We start from the raw sequence: 20,407 nt of genomic DNA on the forward strand, positions 1-20,407 counted from the left end.
AAATGCATTGAGGTAAGAGGCCCATGGGTAACTTACAGAAAAGGACAAGACTGGATAACATTAAAGGAACGGAGAGAACATTGTTACACTTGGGAAGTCACATTCAAAGCACAAAATAAAGGAAGAAAAATGGAATGGGGAGTACTTTCTTTTACATTTTTGAGATAAAACCATTTTTTAAAAAGGAATATAGAAACCAAATCAAGAAAAAAAGTAAAATAGAAATAATGAGGGTTTAAATAAATGTAATACAGAAAGAAATAATTCTTTAACTTCCACTTGACTTTGAATTTTTATAAAAGTTATATTAAGTCAAGCCAGTTTTGCTTTATTGGTAATTGATATATTTTATCAGACATTTCTTAGAAAAAGAAGGGAACCCAATTGACATCTTTCAGGTAGACCGGGAGAGTGGAGAGGAAGAGAGTATATGAAACGAAAGTCTCCACGGTCTTTACGATCACTCTTATGCCCAAAGTGTCTTTAACCTGTACATCAAATGACAGGTTCGGATCACGGAAAACATCACCACCAAGGACAACAGAATTATGACCACAAGTGTAAACTGCTCAGTGTGCTGCCAAGTACCATGAAACACATGAGCAACTTGAGAGAGAAATTTCTGTGCACAGAAAAGGAAGAAGAGGCACACACTAAAGGCTCTGCTTTGTATGTTCTTTCTATAACAGGAGGCAATGCCGTCATCCCTTGAATCTGAAAATAAAAGAGCAGACAATGCTACTGAGTGTATGATTTAGGAGCAGGACTACAGCCGAGCTTGCTCAGATTAAAGGGGGTTGGGGCGGTTGTCTGCTGAAGTTGTCAAACTTCAGGGAATGTCAGAATCTTAGGGATTCCAAGAGAAGTGGAGAAGAGGGCCAGACACGCCTTTGGGAAAGAAGACAAACAAAACAGGCTCCATTGCTCTTAGAAACTCCCATCTCATCTTATTCCTGCTTCATCGCAACTTTAGTTTTAGAATAAATTTCTCTCTTCAAAGGAAGTGGAATCAGGAGTTTTCAGTCAACCCAAGTAGTCATTAAACAAGTAAATTATCAGCTGGATCACTGGATTTACGGATATTTGCCTATTCCTTAGATTTTACTCATTGCAGATTCAGGTAAAATGTGACATCTGATTTCCCCGAAGGTTAAAACAAAGTAGGGCTTACCGACCACTCTGCATTGTCTGTCTTGGAGCATCTCACGTTCACCGGCAGGCTAAGGACAAACTTATTGAAGGAGAGACCTTCCTTTTTAGTCCATTTAAACTTATTCATTGCGTCCATGAAGGAAAGGTTTTTATATTGCTTGGGATTTTTGATGATGAAAGGCCAGGTCCTACATTTAAAATTAAAAACAACACACACACACACACATATACACAATTAGTCATTTTGAAACAAAAGCATTACATGCTTCCATTACTTTCAACATTCTAAAATAAACCTCATATTTGTTCATTTTTACAGACATAGATAACCTAATGCAGTGCACTGATGAACTCATCAGTGGTTCCTAGAAGAAATGCATACCAAATAAAGAGTCTTCTTTTAAAATGAAATTCCTTTTTTAGTAGCAGATAGATATTATTTTTAAACAAATAATTTTGGCTCAGAAAGCTTTCCCAGAGCCTCACAATTCCTCACTTTTATTATTATTATTATTATTATTATTATTATTATTATTATGCTCTAGTTAATGTAACTGATGAGCAATCATTCTGAAGAGTGCTATGCTAATGGTGTAATAAAGAAATGTGTACATTCTTAAAAGGTACTGCAACATAAAAATTTCAGTCCCATGCAGTTAAAAAGCCTGACCCCTAGTGGCTGCCCTGTTTGGGCTTACCTAAGTGGAGATAAAGATTTGAATTTGAATTAGTGTTGTTAAAATTTCACTGAGAAAAAAAAATACTCTCTAGACCATGTGCTCTGCTTCTATTTCTTGCACTAAAACATGTTAAATGTTCTAGAAAGAAAGGAATTGCAGAAAAATGATAAGACCTACTTGAATGAAAAGATAGATACTCTTCATTAAATATAAATTTATATTATTGATTCCCGAAAAAGGGAAAAGCGTAAGAGTTGATACATAACAAAAATTTACACGAACCAATCCATGGACCTCCCAGGAGATTATCTAGGGTAATCAGTAGGTATCGGGCCCTCGTGCACCCCAAGAGGTTCCAGTGATTTCCAGTAAATACCAACCGATTAACCTCCAGTTGAGAAATCTACATTTTAATAGTAGATCTTCACAATTTCTTCATCTATTTGTCATTATTCTCTCTCACACACGTAACCTACTCAGGCATACTTAATATATCTTTTTAAGTAAATTAAACATTCTTTACTAATTTTTTAGAATTTTGAAGATAAATTTTTAATCTTGAAGTTACAATTATTTCCTCCATACTCTAGTAAGTGATACAATGAATAAAGCATATACATAAGGGTTTTTCTATTCTTCATTGCTAACTTCCTTTTCCTTTAATTAAAGTCAATGTGTCCTTGTTGCATTTTAAATGCATTATTTTGTATAGAAACTTTAAAGTTAAATGCCGTAAAGAAAGAGCAATCAGCATCACGCTACATTAAGCACATCTATCAATAATCCAAAATCTATAGCACTGTAAAATTAAATATGCTGTGAGGACTTGTAGAGATATAATCCAGAGTTAGTACAAAATAAAAACTTGACTTGTAAGGGGCCTATTATGTTTACATATAATGTCCTTTTAAATATGCTAAAAGCTACATCTAGGTTTTATTTCATATAAAATAATTTTAAGTCAAATATTAAAATTAAAGTTTACTTTTCAAAAAGGTAAAGTGCCTATCTTGGGAAAAAAAAAAGAAAATCAACTTCATAACTAGGGAAACGCTAGGGGAAAACCATCAGCCTGTAACCACCTGACACACCACAAGATGGCACTGGAATTTCTACTAATAATGTAGGGAGGAGGCAAGAGGATTAAAATGTTAATCAAGCCACATTCAGAGACCACAAATATGCTGATCAGCCCTGCAGCCAGGCCAGGAGGGCACCTGCAGAGCAAAGGAAGATTTCTGCTGGATTGCTAACAACCCATTCCCCACACCTGTGAAGGGGAAACAGGAACCAAGAGTCATTCTTTATGGTAAAAATCATGGGGAATTTATGGATTAAAAGGCTGGGAACTGCCAGCAAGCTTTCACTCTACATAGTCTTACCTTTTCACACAAGGTACCCTTCCCCTTCTTTACTGTATGTCCATATCAAAGGAAAGGGGTTAACAAACAATAACCCACAGGAACTAAAGAATGATAAACTGAATTCCCTGAACACTCCGCTCCCCTCTACTCACTATTTTTCCAAGCCTCCCTTGATCCCTCTCACTCTGCCTTTGAGAAGAGACCACACTGTCTGTGGAGTGTTACCCCTTTCCTAATAAACTTTCCTTTTGACTCTAACTTTGGCGTGTGTGTTGAATTCTTTCTTCAATCTCAGCCAAAGGACCCTCCTCTTCTCTCGGTACAGGCGTTGGTCTCCCAGTCACTTGGGGAAATTTGCCCTGTCCTGCATCACTAATGCACTGAGGTGGCCTACCTACACTGAATGTTCTGCAGCCTTGCTGATAAGAATGAATACTGTATTATCGTATATAGATAAAAATATTTAAAAACTTTGCTGCTAGAATATATCAGGAAACTAATAGTTTTTGAGATTTCACAGAATAAAGTGACATAAGAGATATAAACATATTTTTTAACATAAATATGTGGAAAGGATGTAGAAAAGGGCAAACCCAAGAGCTCTTATGTTAGAGACTGCATGACTGAGTAACCTGGGGATGTTGTCACCAGTCTTTCTGAGATGGCATCACTGTCTCATGTTTATTATCTACTTTCCATGCTATTAACTTTGTTCAGGCCCTATTCTATAATATTACATCTTCACCTCTAACCTTTCCAGCTTGTCCTACACTACACTTCCAGATTACCCCTGGGAAAAAGAGAAAGAAAAAAAAACAGAAAGAGGAGAAATCCTGAAAAAGTAAATATTTATCCTGAATATTTTTCCTTAAAAGACCAAGCTTTAAACCAATAACAGGTAACCCTGAAGTTCTGCTATCGTTGAGGCTGAGAGTTAAGAATATTAGGAATGTTCTAGATATTAAAACAGTTACATTTCTGCACGTCTGGGCAGTGTGCAAATGTCTACCCAGATACGTATACAAATAAAAGGGTATTATTTATATAACACTATAGTCGATAAAAAAATTACATTAATATTATGATTTAATATTGATGAGTAATTTTCCTTTGTAAGTTTAATCTAATTGATAAGTTGATTTAAGAATATATATGAAAATGGAATAAACTTAGACCATCCAAAATAATTTTGGGAAAAGAAAAAATAGCAATGTTTGGAGACCTACACATTCTTATTTCAAGACATTATAAAACTATAATAACTGAGTGTGGTATTACAGTAAGGCTAAGCATGTACAGCAATGACACAGAATTCAGAGTTCAGATATAGTCACTGTACGGTTAAATGATTTTTCAACAAACATTTCAGGTAATTCAATAAGAAAAGGGTAGGTTTTTCCATCAAATGGTTCTTAAACAACTTGATATCCATATGAAAAACTTCAAGTCACACACAAAAATGTATTCAAAACGGATCAACCAAAATGTAAAACCTAAAACTATAAACTTCTTAGGGAGGGGAAAAAAAAACACCCAAAGAAACAGAAAGTCCTCACAAACCTTGATAGGCAAAGATGTCTTACACAGGACATCAAAAGCACAAAACAAAACAAAAATGGTAAATTGGACTTCAAAAAACAAAGCTTAAAAAATGAAAATCAAGCCACACGCTGGGAGGAATTATTTGTAAAAATATATCTGACAAAGGACTTATAGCCATAGTATAAAGAACTTTTTAAAAATACAAAAACAAACAAACAAAAAACTCTTACAAGTCAATAATAAAACAATTCAACTAAACAATGGATAAAAATTTGAACAATTAAAAAAGAACATATATAAGTGACCAATAAGAGGCTTAACATTAATAGTCATGAGAGAAATGGAAAATAAAACTACAATAAGATATCACTACATACACATTAAAATAGATAAAATTTAAAATACTGAAAATACGAACATTGAGAATGTTAAACAATAGGAGCTCTTATATATTACTGGTGAGAGTGTAAAAAGATACACATTTAGGGGGAAATTTTGAGAGTCATAAAATAAATATAAACTTAGTATACAATTCAGTGATTCCATTGCTAGGTATTAACCCAGAAAATTGAAAACATATGTCCATACAAGACCAAAACAATAATGCTCATAGCATCTTTCTTCCTAACAGTCAGAAACTAGAAACAATCCAAACATCTTTCAACTGAGCTCATAAATAAACTTGGGTATATCCACACAGGGGAATACTACTCAGCAGTAAAAAAGAATGAACTGCTGATACAAGCACCAGCGTAAATGAATCTCAGAAACCTTCTAAGTCAAAGAATCCAGGAACATACTCTAAGATATAATTTATATAAAATCTAGAAAAGATCAAACTAATACAGTGCCATAAAGCAGATTCACAGTTTCCTGGGGCTTTCTGTAGGAGGTGGGATTTTCTTCAGATAGGCATAAGAGAACTTTTGGGGTAATAGAAATTCTCTATATCTCATTCGTGATGCGGTTAAATAGGTACATACACTTGAGAAAACATTCTAACAATATATTTAAAATAGCTGCATTTTACTGTATATAAATATATACAATATATACAATTTAAAAAGCCAGGAAAACAGACTTAACAAGGTACAATTCCTAATTCTCGTGACACTCTAAATCGATGCATGTTGAGAAGTACACAGTGAAATTGAGTGTCCCTGATAAGAAGTGAAGCCTGGAGGGCCGCGACAGATTTGACAGCATGATATAAGACCTGGAACATTCCTGCATGGGAAGCAATTCAGCCCTTACCAGTGAGAAAGCTTCTTTGCAAAAAATTTTATAAAATCTGAGGAAGGAATAAACCATGCATTGTAGTATACTATCCCACTTCTATACCCTCAGCCCTTTACCATCAAAATATAAAAAAAGTATATACATAACATATATCATTCAAACCTTAGTGGTGTGGAAAAGCTACTCTCATATTTGCTTAGAAGGAACTCAAGAATATGCCTATTTTTATCAAAGAGAAGATTGAGACAAAACTAACTCAGCAGAAGCAAGAAATGACATAACAACCATGTGAACCTAGGGTGAAAAAGAAATTATATCACATTTCATGTAAAGAAACAAAAAAAAATGACTAGAAGAAAATATAAACCAATTATACTGGAGAGAACTCCCACGAGTGTTTTATGTTATAAGTTTATTTGATAAGAACATGAATTCAATTAAACAAGAATTCAAATACAAGATGATAAAATGACACAATGAGGTGAAAAGGGAGATAGCAGACTAAAGGAAATAAATTTAAGGCAAAATGACTTTAGCACTGAATAAATTAGAGAAAGCAACCAGATGAGCACATCTGAAAAAATATGAGAAAATTCTTTTTAAAAATTCTAAATAGGTTAGAAAAAAACATTTTAGATATAAGAAATTTCTCTGAAATGAAAAAAAAAAAAGGAATCTATATACTTAATATATGTACTGAAACACTGCATTTCAGGAAATTTTGATTCAGATGCTCAGCACTGAAATATGTTCAATTTAACTTATGCATTCTATAGGTAAAGAACGAAAGCTCCCACTCATCCAAAAAGATCTCCAAAGGGGAATAAAAATGACCTTAAACTATTATATCCAGTCAAATGCTGTCCAAATATAAATACAGGAATTCTCAAATGTAAAAGAACTCAGGGCATAAAGCACCTGGAATTTGAGGATAAAATCCTGATGAATCAAATTATAAACTCAGAAATGCAGAATTCATATACAGATTAGAGATTATCACTGAGTCTATTTAAAAATAAAGGTTGCATTAAAATCGTGAGAATTGTTTTAGAATTAAACGTGAAAATTAAAAATACTTGACAATACAAAATTATACATAATAAATATTTGGAGGTATAGAAAAGGGATGCGGGAGACAATGTGAGAGGGTGAATGTCCACATTTTTTATGATCTAAACTTGAAACATGTAGTTTTAAAAAAGTGAGTGTAACACTTTAGTGTCTTTCATGATCTATTCTCTCAACATTTTTAGCCCCTTTATAAAACAGTTATGGCTGATTTGAAGTTCAGTTTTAGTTTTAGTTTTAGTTTCTTTTTCTTGTGATAATTTTTTTTAAAGTAAATGTTTTGTTTAAAATAGTGCACAAGTTATAATTTTTATAATAATAATCTATTCATCTTTATATCAATACCTACATAGAAAGATGGTTATAATAACAGTCAATTTATGTTAGTATTACTTATTTTAATATTATTTAAGGTGACTGCTTTAATCTTCTTTTTAAAACTTTTTTATGCATTACCTAAACTCCTTATAAAAAGTATATGTGACTTTTACACATTATAAACACAAAGTGATTTTTTTTCTAGAAAAACAGGAACATCTCCCTTGATTTTAGAAATAGAACAAATAACACAGGAACTTTCCATCACATAAACCTCTCTGTAAATGCATAGAGAAGGTTGATGTATGGTGCAGCAGAGAATATAGAATTGATCTAAACTCATTATCTAGTCTTTTATCTAATCTTTGTGGCTTTTTGTTTTTTCTTAAGCCTTGCCAGATCTGTAGGAGGTAGAGAAAAATTGCATCCTCCAGCACAGACAAATCCTGAGACAGGATGTATTTGTCTCTGTTTGTCTACTAAGTCATCCTCTAATCCTAGGATTGCTACAGAATGTTTAAAATGAAGCAAGGCACTCAACTAATTACTGTATTAAAAGCACAGAATAGAGGATTTGGGGATATAAATTATATGATATTCATTTTTGGTATTGTATCTGGAAACCAATTAGCAATTTTCTTTTAAGCAAAACAGAAAAAGCACCTAAACCACTTCAGCGCTTTGTTGGTTTGGCCTTCAATAATGTTTATGTCACTTTGACAATGAACTAGACTTGAAAGTTTGATTTAAAGTCCAAACATCTATTTGATAACAGAAGCTCTTTTTCATTTATATTTTTGAAGATTAAATATATTTAACAATGTAGTTAAATGGTTTTATGTAGGCAATGCCATCTCAAAACTGGCTTTGTTCTGTAAAGCAATTCTGTCCTTCTAAGTAATGATAACCCGACTTCAGTATTTCCTGGGGGAGATCAAAGCCATGGGATACTGACAGAGCTCATTGGGACAAGGGAGCAGAGCAATTTCAGAGGCTTCGCTCAGGATAAATACAAAAGAAAACAATTGGACCATAGAACCTATTTTGAATCATCGTCTTGTAAACACACAGCTTTGAATATCTATTTTTTTTTTCAGTATTCTCTCAAATTAACCCCTGATTAGGAAACATCTCTAGTCAATGTGTAAAAAATATGCTCAAGGATAAAAGGCTATTTAAATGTTGGTGAGAAACTATATAATAGCAATATTTTAAAATATCAATATATTATAAAATCTGAATATCAATATTTTAAAACCAAAATCTTAGCATTTTTATGATGATATTTTATGAGCTGTTTTGATATTTATTAATATTTTTTATTTATAATTATTTATTAAATCAAAAATCTATGTGCATCTTTTTTTCCTAATTACATCAGTCTCTTTCATTTTGAAAAGTCCTAATGATTAGAAATTTCTTCTTTATATTAAAACAAAATCTATGCTCCAAAGTTTTTCCCAGGCACCTTTATTCTTCTCTGTGGTGTTATTAAGAACAGATTAAATCCCTTTTTCTACATCAACCTTCATATATCCAAAACAAAATTTTCAATTTCTCCTTCAGTATTCCCTATACTATTACACTATTCATACATCATCATTTTTCCTTCACTCTTCTTCTCCGACCATCTCCCTAGATGCAATGAATCAACAAGGCTAGTAAGTGCTACTTTCAAAAAGTAACCTGAATGTTACTATTTCTCATTAATTCTACTGCCACCACCTTGCTCCAAGGCACCCTCACTTTTCCCCTGGACAATAGTAATAGTCTCCTGGTTGATATTCTTTCCAGTCTGGCCCTCCTGGAGTCCTTTCTTAACACAATAGCCAAATTGACTTTTTTTTTTTTTTTTTATACCCTACAATGGCTTTTCTTTGCACTTAAAATCCAAAGTCCCTACGTTGCCTGTAAAGTTCTACATAATCTGGTCCCACTTGTTGTCAGAACTTCTCACTCATTCTCTACCATATTTCACTCTGCTCCAGCCAAACTCACCTTCTTACTGCTCTTTGAACATGGCAGTTTCATACTCACAATAGGGTCATTACCCTGACTCTTCTCTCTGCATAAAGTATACTGGGATAGCTTTGCATGACTTGCTTCTCATCACTTAGGTCTCTGTTCAAACATCACCTCCTACCATAAATTGAATATTTCTGTCCTCCCAAAATTCATATGTTGAAATTCTAACACCCAAGATGACGTTATTAGGAGATGGGTCCTTTAGGAGTCTCTGCCCTCCTGAATGAGATTTAGTGCCCTTATAAAAGCAGCTTGAAAAAGCTCCCTTGCCTTTTCTGCCATGTGAGGTTACTGTGAGAGATGATCGTCCATGAGGAAGCGGAGCTTCACCAGACGCTGATATGTCAGCAATTTTATCTTTGAATTCCCAGTCTCTTGAATTGTGAGAAATAAATTTCTGATGTTTATAAGCCGCCCTGTCTATGGTATTTAGGTGAAACCAACCCAGACTGAGACCTACCCAGAGAGGCGTTCTCCGCTCTGTTGACAACGGCTACACATGTCCTTCACTGTCTCAATTCTTTTCATAACATCTACTAGTATCTAAAATTTTATATTTTTATTATTTGTTTATTAGGTCTCCCCCATTCTAGAATACAATTTTAAGAGGGCAGGAATAATATTTATCTTGTTAATTATTTTATCTTAAGTAGTTCCTATGAAAGAAATGCAGTTTTATAGAAAAAGTTAACATAGCAGAGGTAAGACTGCCACCTTTAGAAATGCCTGCTTGGATCGCTGACCTTTGGCTGTCTTCAGGGAACTTAAATATTAACCAGTTTCCAATACTAATTTAAAACTTTCTCTAAATGATTGTGCGTAGACTGTTTGTACAAACCATGCAGTTTATGTCAAACACCTGCTTTCTTCCTGGAAGTCTAGAAATTTTGGTATTTGTTAAGTAGAGGGCACCTATGTGATCAGCTCCCAATAATAACTCTGGACACCGAGTCTCTCTAATGAGCTTCTCCAGTTCACAACATTTCATACACGTCAAAATTTCAAACTGGTAGAATTAAGCACATTCTGTGTGACTTCACTGGGAGGGGTCTCGTGGAGGCTGGTACCTGGTTTCCTGTAGACTTTGTTTTGTCCCATGTACCTTTTTGTTTTCTTCATTTTTCTTTATATTATTTCATGGTAATTAATATTAGCCTGGATTACAAGTATATGCTGAACTCTTTAGGTCCTCCTAGAAAATCAATGAACCTTGGGGCAGTCTTAGGGACCTTGGACAAAGCAACTAAGAATCTCACCTGGTCTCTCCAGTTGAAAATAATCAAACAGAACAGCAAATAAAGGAATCTATCGCATGGTGATAAATCCAATATGAAAATAATGCTGATCCTTCCCTGAGGTATATTACCCCTGTCATGAAATTGATTTATTACTTACGTGACTGGCCTGTAGATCTCCTTAACACCAATGAACTGAAGTTGTTCCATAATGTCTGGAATACTTGCACATCGAGTAAGATTGATTCTTGGGTAATAAAGCAGATATGAGAGACACATTTCATTCCTGGTGCTTAGTCCTCCCTGAAAATAGAAATATTTAACTTAGAAAATATACATATTTCACTAGCTCTGACACTTACAACATACAAGTCATCAGTGTTATACAGTTCTTTCCAATATTAAAACTTGATAAATCTTAAAGCTGAAAAATAATCATCTAAGTGACAATTTAGTTTTTTAAAAGGTAGTGTCACATTTAAAAATTAATAGAATTATTTTCATCTCTTTAAAAGTTTCCTTTCTTAAATAACCTAATAATCTCCTTAAAGTTCTGTTTATATGATACATGCTTCTCATCACAGTGAACATTTCAGAGGATTATGGGAATGTTTGGTTAATATGATACCGATCAGTCAGTCTGATGTATCTTTGCATGGTTGTACTGAATTTTCTGTAATCTTATTGTCATATGTATAAACATCAGGAGAGAGAGAGATTTCACATTTGAATTATCTACTAAAAAAAAAAAGTCTCAAAGATCAGAGGAAGAAAATTTAGAGTTGCTAAAATACATTATGTACAATGTCCAGTTCTTAAGCAAAAGTTATTAAACATGAAATGAAACAGGAAACTATGATCTATACTCAGGAAAAAAAGTTCATAAAAACTAATTATGAGAGGATACAGATGTTGGATTTAGCAAAAACTTAAAAGTATATATATTTTTAAAAGGTTACAGAAACATTCAAATAATTAAAGGTAAATACATTAAAAATGGGTAAACAGTTAGGGAATGGACATCAAAGGAGGAAAAACATAAAAAGAACCAAACAGAAATTCTAAAGTTGAAAAGTATCGTACGTGAATAAAAAATTCACAAGATGAGCTCAACATCACATTTGAGATGGAAAGGGAAAGAATCAGTGAACTTAAAGATAGAGCAACAGAAATTTTCCAATCCAAGGAACAGAGAGAGAGAGAGACTAAAGAAAGTGGAAATTCCTCAGAGATCTGTGGGATAATAGTAAATGTTCTAATATACACGTAATTGGAGTTCCAAAATGAGAAAAAAGAGGGAAAAGGATAGAAAAAAAGAAAATAAGGGCTGAAATTTTCTCAAATGTACTGAAAAACATTAACTTACAGACCTCAGAAACTCAATAGTGCTAAAGATAAACATGAAAAAAAGCCATACCTAGACACATCATAGTCATATTGCTGAGAGCCAAAGATAAAAAGAAAATCTTGAAAGTAGCAAGAGAAAAATGACAAATCACATATGGGAGAACAATACAATTGACAGCTGACATTTCATCATAAAGGATCAAAGTAACAAAAAGATACTGGAATTATATATTCAAGTGTTGCAGGGAAAAATAAATTAACCAAGAATTCTGTATCAAAAATGAAGGTGAAAAGCTTAGTAGAATTGTTCATGGCTATAAATGAATGTAGTGGCTAATATGCAATGACTTTACAAATTACAAAAACATATGTTTACACTTGATGAGCAAGGCAGGAATGGGAAAAGGGAGAAGCTGGTTTACAAATGAGGCTGTAAGTGATGCCTAAGTAAATATCAGATTTAATCTATCTGTGAGCTGAGGTGGCTATCCAGAGTTTTACCAAATTGCAGGAAGGGACCTGGGCCTTTGTAACCCCATATCGACCAGTCATTAGCTGCTGGCTGCCCCACTGAAGGAAGCGTAACTTTAAGGGAGGCATTCTCTGACACCAAGGGCAATGCCCAGTGAGGGACACAACAGTTAGCTCTTATCATCTGATATTTTCAGTGACGGCCCTGAAAAGCGAGAGTATCCAGGCAGAGCACCAAAATATACACTAAAATATTTAGTAAAATATTTCATGGAAACAAAATTATATATAAGGCATGAGAAAAATAAAGCCGACACCAGTGTTTTGACTACACTATGTGCTTATCTTCAATTCTCTTCCCTAATCTAAGCAAAGATGATGATTATCTTAATACTTTGCTTATCATTCTATTACTTTCATCACACTTTATGTTTAGTTTATTGATGTATGTATCCCTAAACAATATACTGCTTAATTTTGTATATTCTTGAACTTGAGATGGATAATATAACCACATAGAGTCTGCTGCAAACTTGCTCTTTTCAACCAACATTATGTTCTTCAGATACATTCATGTTAATATATGAATGACTTTTGTTCATTAATTTTCATAACTACATATTATTCATTTATTATATGGACATAATGTATTTATTTGTTTTCCCTTGATAAATAACTGAGCTGTTCCCGGTTTTTTGTTCCTGTGTTCATGTTACTATGAATATTTTATGTGTTTCTCTCTTAGAACACTTCCTGCATAGGAATGTAAATGGGTAGAGCACATATTAACCTCCAACTTCACTAGAGAGTGTCGTGCTTTACCTCAAACTGGTTTTATAAATTTACATTCAGCAGCATATAATGAATCCAGTTTCACTACAATAGAATTACAGTTTTAAATATTGCCAAACTGGTGGCTATCAAATGTCTAATTCTGCTTTACATTGCATGAATCTGGTTTCAAATGAAATTAAGGATCCTTTCATATGTTTATTAGCCGTTTTTGCTTTTATTTCTATGAAATGTTTTTATCTTTTGTTCTTTTTTTTATTATATGTTTGTCTTATGTTACTGATTTATGAAATGTCTTTTAATAAATGCTGGATAATAATGTTGTATTAATCTATGTATTGCAAATATTTTTTTCAGTTTAAAATTTCTTTTCACTTCCTTAAAGGTGTTTTCTGTAATCAAAGCTTTAATAGAGTTGAATTCATCAATCTATTAATTCATAGTTTGTGCTTTTTATGCTTCATTGAGAAGTTCCTACCACAAAGTCATAAAGTTATATTCAGATATTTTTCTCCTAAAGGTTTTAAAATTTTGCTCTTCGTATTTAAATATTTAATCTACCTGGAATTGATTTTCTGTGTATTGTGCAAGATAAAGACATAATTTTATTGTTGTCATTTGGATACCTAATTGTGTGTGTATTCTTTAATAAAAGGTCCATCCTTTTTCACTTATCTGAATGCCATGTCTTTCCCAAACCAAGTTTCCACATAAGGGATTTTTATGTTTGTTTCCAGGATCCCTACTCTGTTCCAGTTTTCTAACTCTAGACGCAAAACATACTACAAATCACCATAGCTTTAAAATAAGCTTTCATCTCCAGTAGTTTGTTTCTCATCTTATTCTTTTTAGTAGTTTCCTGCCTATTATCAGCATTTTGCTCTTCTATGTAGATTTTAGAATCAACTTGGTATGTGTAAAAGCTAAAACTATAAAATTTTTAGAATAATAAAAATATAGGAGAAAATCTTTGTAACTATGGCTTAGTGAAGATGTCTTAATTACGATGCCTGAATCCCAAAAACATAAAATCTCTCTGAATTTTACTGGAATTATACCAAATTTATAAAACAATGAAAATAGAATTATTTTTATTTTACTGAGACTTTCTATTCATGAACACAGTATCTCTTAATGTCTTTAGGTGTTCTTTAACATCTTGCAATAATGATTTACAATTTTTTACCATAGAGATCAAACACATCTAATGTTGATTTTATTTCTATAGAACTTAGGGTATTAAATTGTATTTTCCTGAAATAGTTTCTTGCATACTAAAATATAATTAATTTTAGATATCAATTTTGAAATTTTTATGTAGAAAATTATAATACTTGTGAATAATGTGCTTTGTTTCTTCCTTTCTGATACTTATATTTAATTTTTTTCTTTTCTACAATACTGAATAGAAATAGTTAAAATAAATATGCTTGTTTTCTTCCTGATTTTAAAGGAATATTTCTAGTACTTCATTTAGTTTGATATTTGCTATAGATTTTTCACAGTCAAATTTTATCTGGTTAAGACAATTCTCTCCTATTCTTCATTTGCTAAATGTTTTTTCCCCCCACGCCTGACTTAAGTTTTATAAATGCTTTTTCTGCCCCAGCTGAGGCGATCATTTATCTTTTTCCTTCAATCTCTTGATTGAAGAATGGCATTAATATATTTTCTAATTTAAACAACTTTGACATTTCTGAGCTAAACCAAATTGATCCTAAAAGTATATTTTTATATAATGTAGGGATTTGGTTTGTCAATACTTTGGCAAAGATATTTCTATCAGGTACATATTGTTGACCTCTCTCGTATTACCATTATCGAGTTTTAGTATAGAGAGTATGCTCACTTCATAGAATAAATTGGTGGGAGATGCGTCCCCTGGAAGAGATAAGTAAGGCATGAATGATCTCTTTCTGGAATGCTTTATGGGCAGAAGTCTCCAGTAAACCTGTTGGAATGAGATTTCCTTTTGAGTCAGAAGCCCTAACCCCACGCAACTCATTCTTCTTCTTGAAGTCTGATTCATCTAAGTCCAGAGTCGTGTAGATTGTCATTAGTGACCACAAGTCTTTTATTAATAATATTTGATAAAGAAAGACTATAAGACTAAGAATAGCTTTTCATAAGTGAATTAATAACAATGCAAATATTACTATTAGTTAATCTGATAAAATGCTACAACAGCTCTGATTTCACTATTACAATGTTTCATGATCAAGACATTCAGAAATTTTGCTCCCCAGAGGGAATGTTTTTTACTCTTTTTTTTCAAAAATCAAAGTTTAGTCCTCCCTATCCACAAATAAATTTTAAGAATAATAAGAATTTTCTTACCCAAGTCATCCGGGTTCTATCTTTTGTGTTGTAGCGGCACTCAGTAATTAGATTATCTCCCTAAAACATAAAAGTATGAGCTTTCAGATTGGAGTTTTACACTGTTTTATTTATCTAATACATTTGTAGGCCAACAGTTTAATTTGCTATATATGGGAATGCATTAAGTAATTTGATTCAGAGAAGACCCTGACCTACTAAATTCTAGAATTGCTAGTATGATAAACAAGCAAACAAAGTAAGACTGTCTTCAGGCCAGACTACACCATGTTCTAGTTGCATAACCTTAGGTAAGCAAATGAATCATCTGGGCACAGTTTGTTCATCTGAAAAACAATGATAAAAATAGCACTTATTTTTGCAGCTGTCATGAGGGGATTAAGAGACAAAACACACATTTAATTCTTAGTAGAAATTAAACACTTCATAAATGTTAGCCATAGATACTAATTATCGTGATTATCTCATCACTAACATTATTTCCTTTAAAAGTTTTTAGTCATGTCTTTATTTCCCTACAATAGAATTGTGAGGCAAATTAATAGTAATCTATTGTTCCAGTGCTTTCTAAACTATTGGACAATTTGGCACACATAGAAAATAATATTTTTTATGGCTCCCCACTCAAGTAAGTAGATAGGCTGTTCATGGACCAGATGCAGCTAGCTCTGAGTGCTAGCCATCAGGTTTGCCTTCCCTACCCTGCTACTCAGAAAGCTTGGAGATCAGTATTTCAACACTCTTATACCCTACTCACAGCATGCCAATTGGGAAACTCTGAGACAATAAAATAAACCTGGTAGGAAAGTCCTGAGACAAGACAGCACAATAAAAGGGGGCATATAGAATCTCAACAAGATCAATGTTTCTCAAAATTCATCTTTCTACTCTCAGGGTGTATCAAGGAATTTCTGTATGTAGAAAAGATATTGCTGTTACTTTCATTTCACAAACAGTATAAGAATTGGACTTTTAAGAACGAAGTAAGGGTAGGAAATTATACGACTATTGATCCTGATGGCCAAGGGATAAAAAAATCGACAAAATGAAACATCACTTAAAAAAAAAAAAAAGCCTTCATTATTGTAAGGCATGAAGTTCTCTTCTGAATCCTTCCACCATGACCCTAAGTATTTCTGTAAGGGGATTACACACCACAGTATTATTAGCTATGTCCAAATACTTTTGCCAAATGCAAGAATTATCCTTATATTTACTTTTCTGAAATGAAACTCCTAAAAAATATCCTGTAGCATAAGTAAACCTCTGATTTTATCATTACCATAATTGCAGACAAAAAGTTGTTAACTGGGGAGTCAAGTGAGAAAAGAGTAATGTTAATGCTCAAAATCCGATTCTTATTTTCTTTTTAAATCAACAACTTGAAGTGCCCCTGGGAATAATAAGAAAAATGAGTTTCAATTTTGGAAAACAGATCAAACACATTCCATCTGGGTTGTGCAATATCCATGGTGGGTGGCTTTAGGAATAGGAAGAAGAATACGATGAACAATTCATTTCACCACTCAAAACCTTGCTAATTCTCAGCAGATATATGTCTTGCAACTTTTACAATATTCAGTGAAAAAACAATAAAACATGCATACTGGTAAGATTACTTGTTCTTCCTTAAGATACTGAAACTCCTGGAAATTGAAGTCAAAATTGTCATCATAAGCAAGTAATTTCATTTCCTCCCCTTTGCGAAAATGACGCAGCCTGATGCCTCTGCCAGCCAGGTGAGTATGAAGAAGAACAGCAAACACATGAATTCCACTTGGCTTTTCAGCTTCTAAAGCCTACGGGGGGACAAAGCAGAAGACTCGATTAGCCCAAACAAGTGCATGTTCAGACAGTTCTTGTTACGAGACTTGGAGGGACAACTGAGAAGAAAAATTAAAGCGATCTAAGTCAATGCTTGAGCCATCAAACATTATGAGTTTGGATTTTTCACGACTTATTCCTAGCATATTATCTTTCTGAAGTAACATTCGCTGGAGAAAAGAAAGGGAACTAATGATGACTGAGGATCATTCCTAAATGTTATCTTTTTTTCTCTCTTCCTTTTAGGAGGTAAAGAGGCAGTCAAAGCTCCTGGCAAAAGAGTCTAGTGTGTTAGTAACCTGCAAATTGAAACTCTTAAAAAGAGAAATGATTTCCACTTTTCCAGATTTAAAAAAAAAAATGGGAAAGTGGAATTAAATGAATTGGCCTTGGTCCTACTGGTAAATAATGTCGCAGCAATTTGAATCATGATTTAAGTAACCCAGAAGAACACAATCCTTCCACTTCACCAGCTGGCCATAATGTGAACTATAGATGGAAGCAGGCACTGTTAAATACTCATATATGGTTTCCTCTTATCCAATCTGTATTTTTACATTAATTATTCTCGCTCTTTGGTTAAATAAAAAAGGAAACTAAACTTCAGAGGAGAAAAAATTAAAAAATGAATAATAGGAAGAAAAACATATAGAGATGAAAGGTAAAGTTGAGAAAGGAAAACTACACAAACGAGGGTGGAAACAGTAAAAGGTAAAACGAAGGGTCCAATGTGAAACAAAAGAGAGAGGACTAGAAAGGAAAACATGCTAGAAATTCTTCTGGTCTTCAGTATTCTATTCTTGCTGCCTTCAAGATTTAAAAACATAACCAAAAGTCTTTACAACGTGACAACGAAAAAATAATACGCAAGAGTGGAGTTTTCCTAACACAGCTTTCTAACAGCATTCATTAATCTGTAAATAGCAGCATAGACTGAGACACAGCATACCTCTTTCAGGCACTCCAGAGTGCAGTGACCCTCGGAACGGAACTCAGGCATGCCTGGGGGGATGGTGTGGAAGAGGCTTACCCAGAGGCCAGCCTCCATCATCCCCGCATCAAATTTCCTTATATCCGTTGTATGATAGAGCCTCAGTCCAGAATTATCTATTAAGCCTGGAACAACAGAATATAATTAAAAGTGAGCTTGCATTCTTTAAAAAAAAAGAAAAAAAGAAAAAAAATTCCTACATTCAGTTGAATTGAGTTCATTAACTTTCCCTAAAATGTCACAAGGGAAAGGAATACAAGCAAGGATAATGGGAGACGACATTCAGCTTCACAAATGAGAATTAAAAGACAAGTCTGCAACCATTTTCGACTCACTTAGCATGCCATGGAAGAAATGTTTGTGTTGTCTAGCTGATATATTCCACAGTATCTAACATGAAGACAGAATGAAAATCCTAAAGTCATTCATTAGGATACAGAACTCAACGAAAGCTTTATTTTATTTTATATTGTTTTGAGGTGAAATTCAGTAAGTTAAGTAGAGGTGAAAAACCCTTGGTTCAGAAAACTACACGTAATCTGTGGGTGTAGAAAACTACAAATGATTACATTTCTTTATAGTTTGTTACTATTCTTTTTTTGTTTAAGTGCTCAATAACTATCAGCTCTTTATGATTATTATTAATATTACTGAATTTAAGGTATTAGTGGCATATCTAGGCAGAGGTACTCAGGGGTAAGTTGAAAATATATGATCACACTTTAAAAATAATTGCGACCAATGGCATGTTATTGGTGTCAGATTCGAGTGTTGTAATTGACTCTGAGAGTGAGTGAGATCGTCCAGGGAGCAATAGGAATACATGGAACAGAAGAGGATTGGAAAAAGAGCCCTGGACAGAAGGGTAAAGTGGAGAGAAGGAACAGTAGTAGCACAGATAGTGCACGTTTAGAGAGATTAATACAATGGTGATCATTAACATTAAAGATTGTGGAGAAGTAGGTAGCAATGAAGGACAGGAAAGCTGATTTGATAGAAGCAGTGAGAGGGATGTTTCAGATGCACAGTGGGGGAAGAAATCAGATTTTAAGGATTCAGGGATTGACTAGGTGGCGAAGACATGGAGGCAGCGAATGCAGCTCTTCCTTCAATGGCTGTGGTGAGGACAGGAGGCACTGGTGTGGGAGCAGGGGCACTGAAAGTTCGGTGTTGATAGATTTCAAGTATGTTTCACAAGGAAACTGAATCTGAAGAGAGAGGAGGAGTAATTTTTTTTTTTTCTTCACAGCTTATATTTCTACTTCTGCTTCCATTCTTTAATCCAGTTCAATACTAAATGTCTGTTTTGGACCAGGCATTGTTCTTGGGACTGGAAGCAAAATGACATACAGTTTGTCATCATTCTTGTAAGTATTCAATAGTTATTCAATCAACAATTGTTATGAATCTATTATCTGAAAAGCACTACAATAGGCATTGTGGGATGGAGATGAATAAGAATCGTTCTTTACTGTGACATACTTTGGAGACAAAGTATGAATCTAAAACTTTTTAAATTTGTTCCATTAACTTTGAAATTAATTAACTCTTTTCTGCAGTGGTGACTTACCTACCCATGACTAACAAAATGATTCTTTGGCTCTATTAGCTTATATATAATTTTATATTAATTGGTGTGCTTATTTGTTTCTATTTCGCATTAAACTATAATGTGCCTGTTTTTCACACACATCACATAGTTGGTGTTCAGTATTTACTGAATGATTGCACGAATCAACGTAAAATAGTAACTTGGAATTGCTTCTGTTGATAATTTCATATTGAATCTTTCAATTTTGGGGTTTGAATATTACATAAGTAAATTCAGAAGTCAAAAGTAAATACTTACCACTCTTCATTTTAATGTCATATTATATAGTATGACTACATAAATATTTTTGAGTGTATTTACACTTAGCTTCTCACACTACAAAATACTTAATATTTTCTAGTGTGATAATTGTAGTTTTTCATGTTTCAAATGTTTCAAAACATCATGTATTTGGGACTAATTTACATCAC

General features: G+C 33.4%; 1 protein-coding gene across 2 annotated transcripts in view; it reads right to left on the reverse strand.

Moving 5' to 3' along the window:
- Window positions 1-235: 235 nt before the first annotated feature.
- MOXD1 (monooxygenase DBH like 1) overlaps window positions 236-20,407 on the reverse strand; it is a 77,694-nt gene continuing 57,522 nt past the window's right edge. For both annotated transcript variants that reach the window (XM_036221828.1, XM_036221830.1), the window contains exons 7-12: window positions 18,344-18,510; window positions 17,178-17,369; window positions 15,571-15,630; window positions 10,784-10,926; window positions 1,172-1,340; window positions 236-714 (exon numbers count right to left, since the gene is read on the reverse strand). In XM_036221828.1, the coding sequence (XP_036077721.1) occupies window positions 547-714; window positions 1,172-1,340; window positions 10,784-10,926; window positions 15,571-15,630; window positions 17,178-17,369; window positions 18,344-18,510 (899 nt within the window). In that variant the 3' untranslated portion in view covers window positions 236-546. The remainder of the gene's footprint in view (window positions 715-1,171; window positions 1,341-10,783; window positions 10,927-15,570; window positions 15,631-17,177; window positions 17,370-18,343; window positions 18,511-20,407) is intronic.

Source organism: Rousettus aegyptiacus, unplaced genomic scaffold, assembly GCF_014176215.1.
Source record: "Rousettus aegyptiacus isolate mRouAeg1 unplaced genomic scaffold, mRouAeg1.p scaffold_m13_p_1, whole genome shotgun sequence".
Classification (NCBI taxonomy): Eukaryota; Metazoa; Chordata; class Mammalia; order Chiroptera; family Pteropodidae; genus Rousettus; species Rousettus aegyptiacus.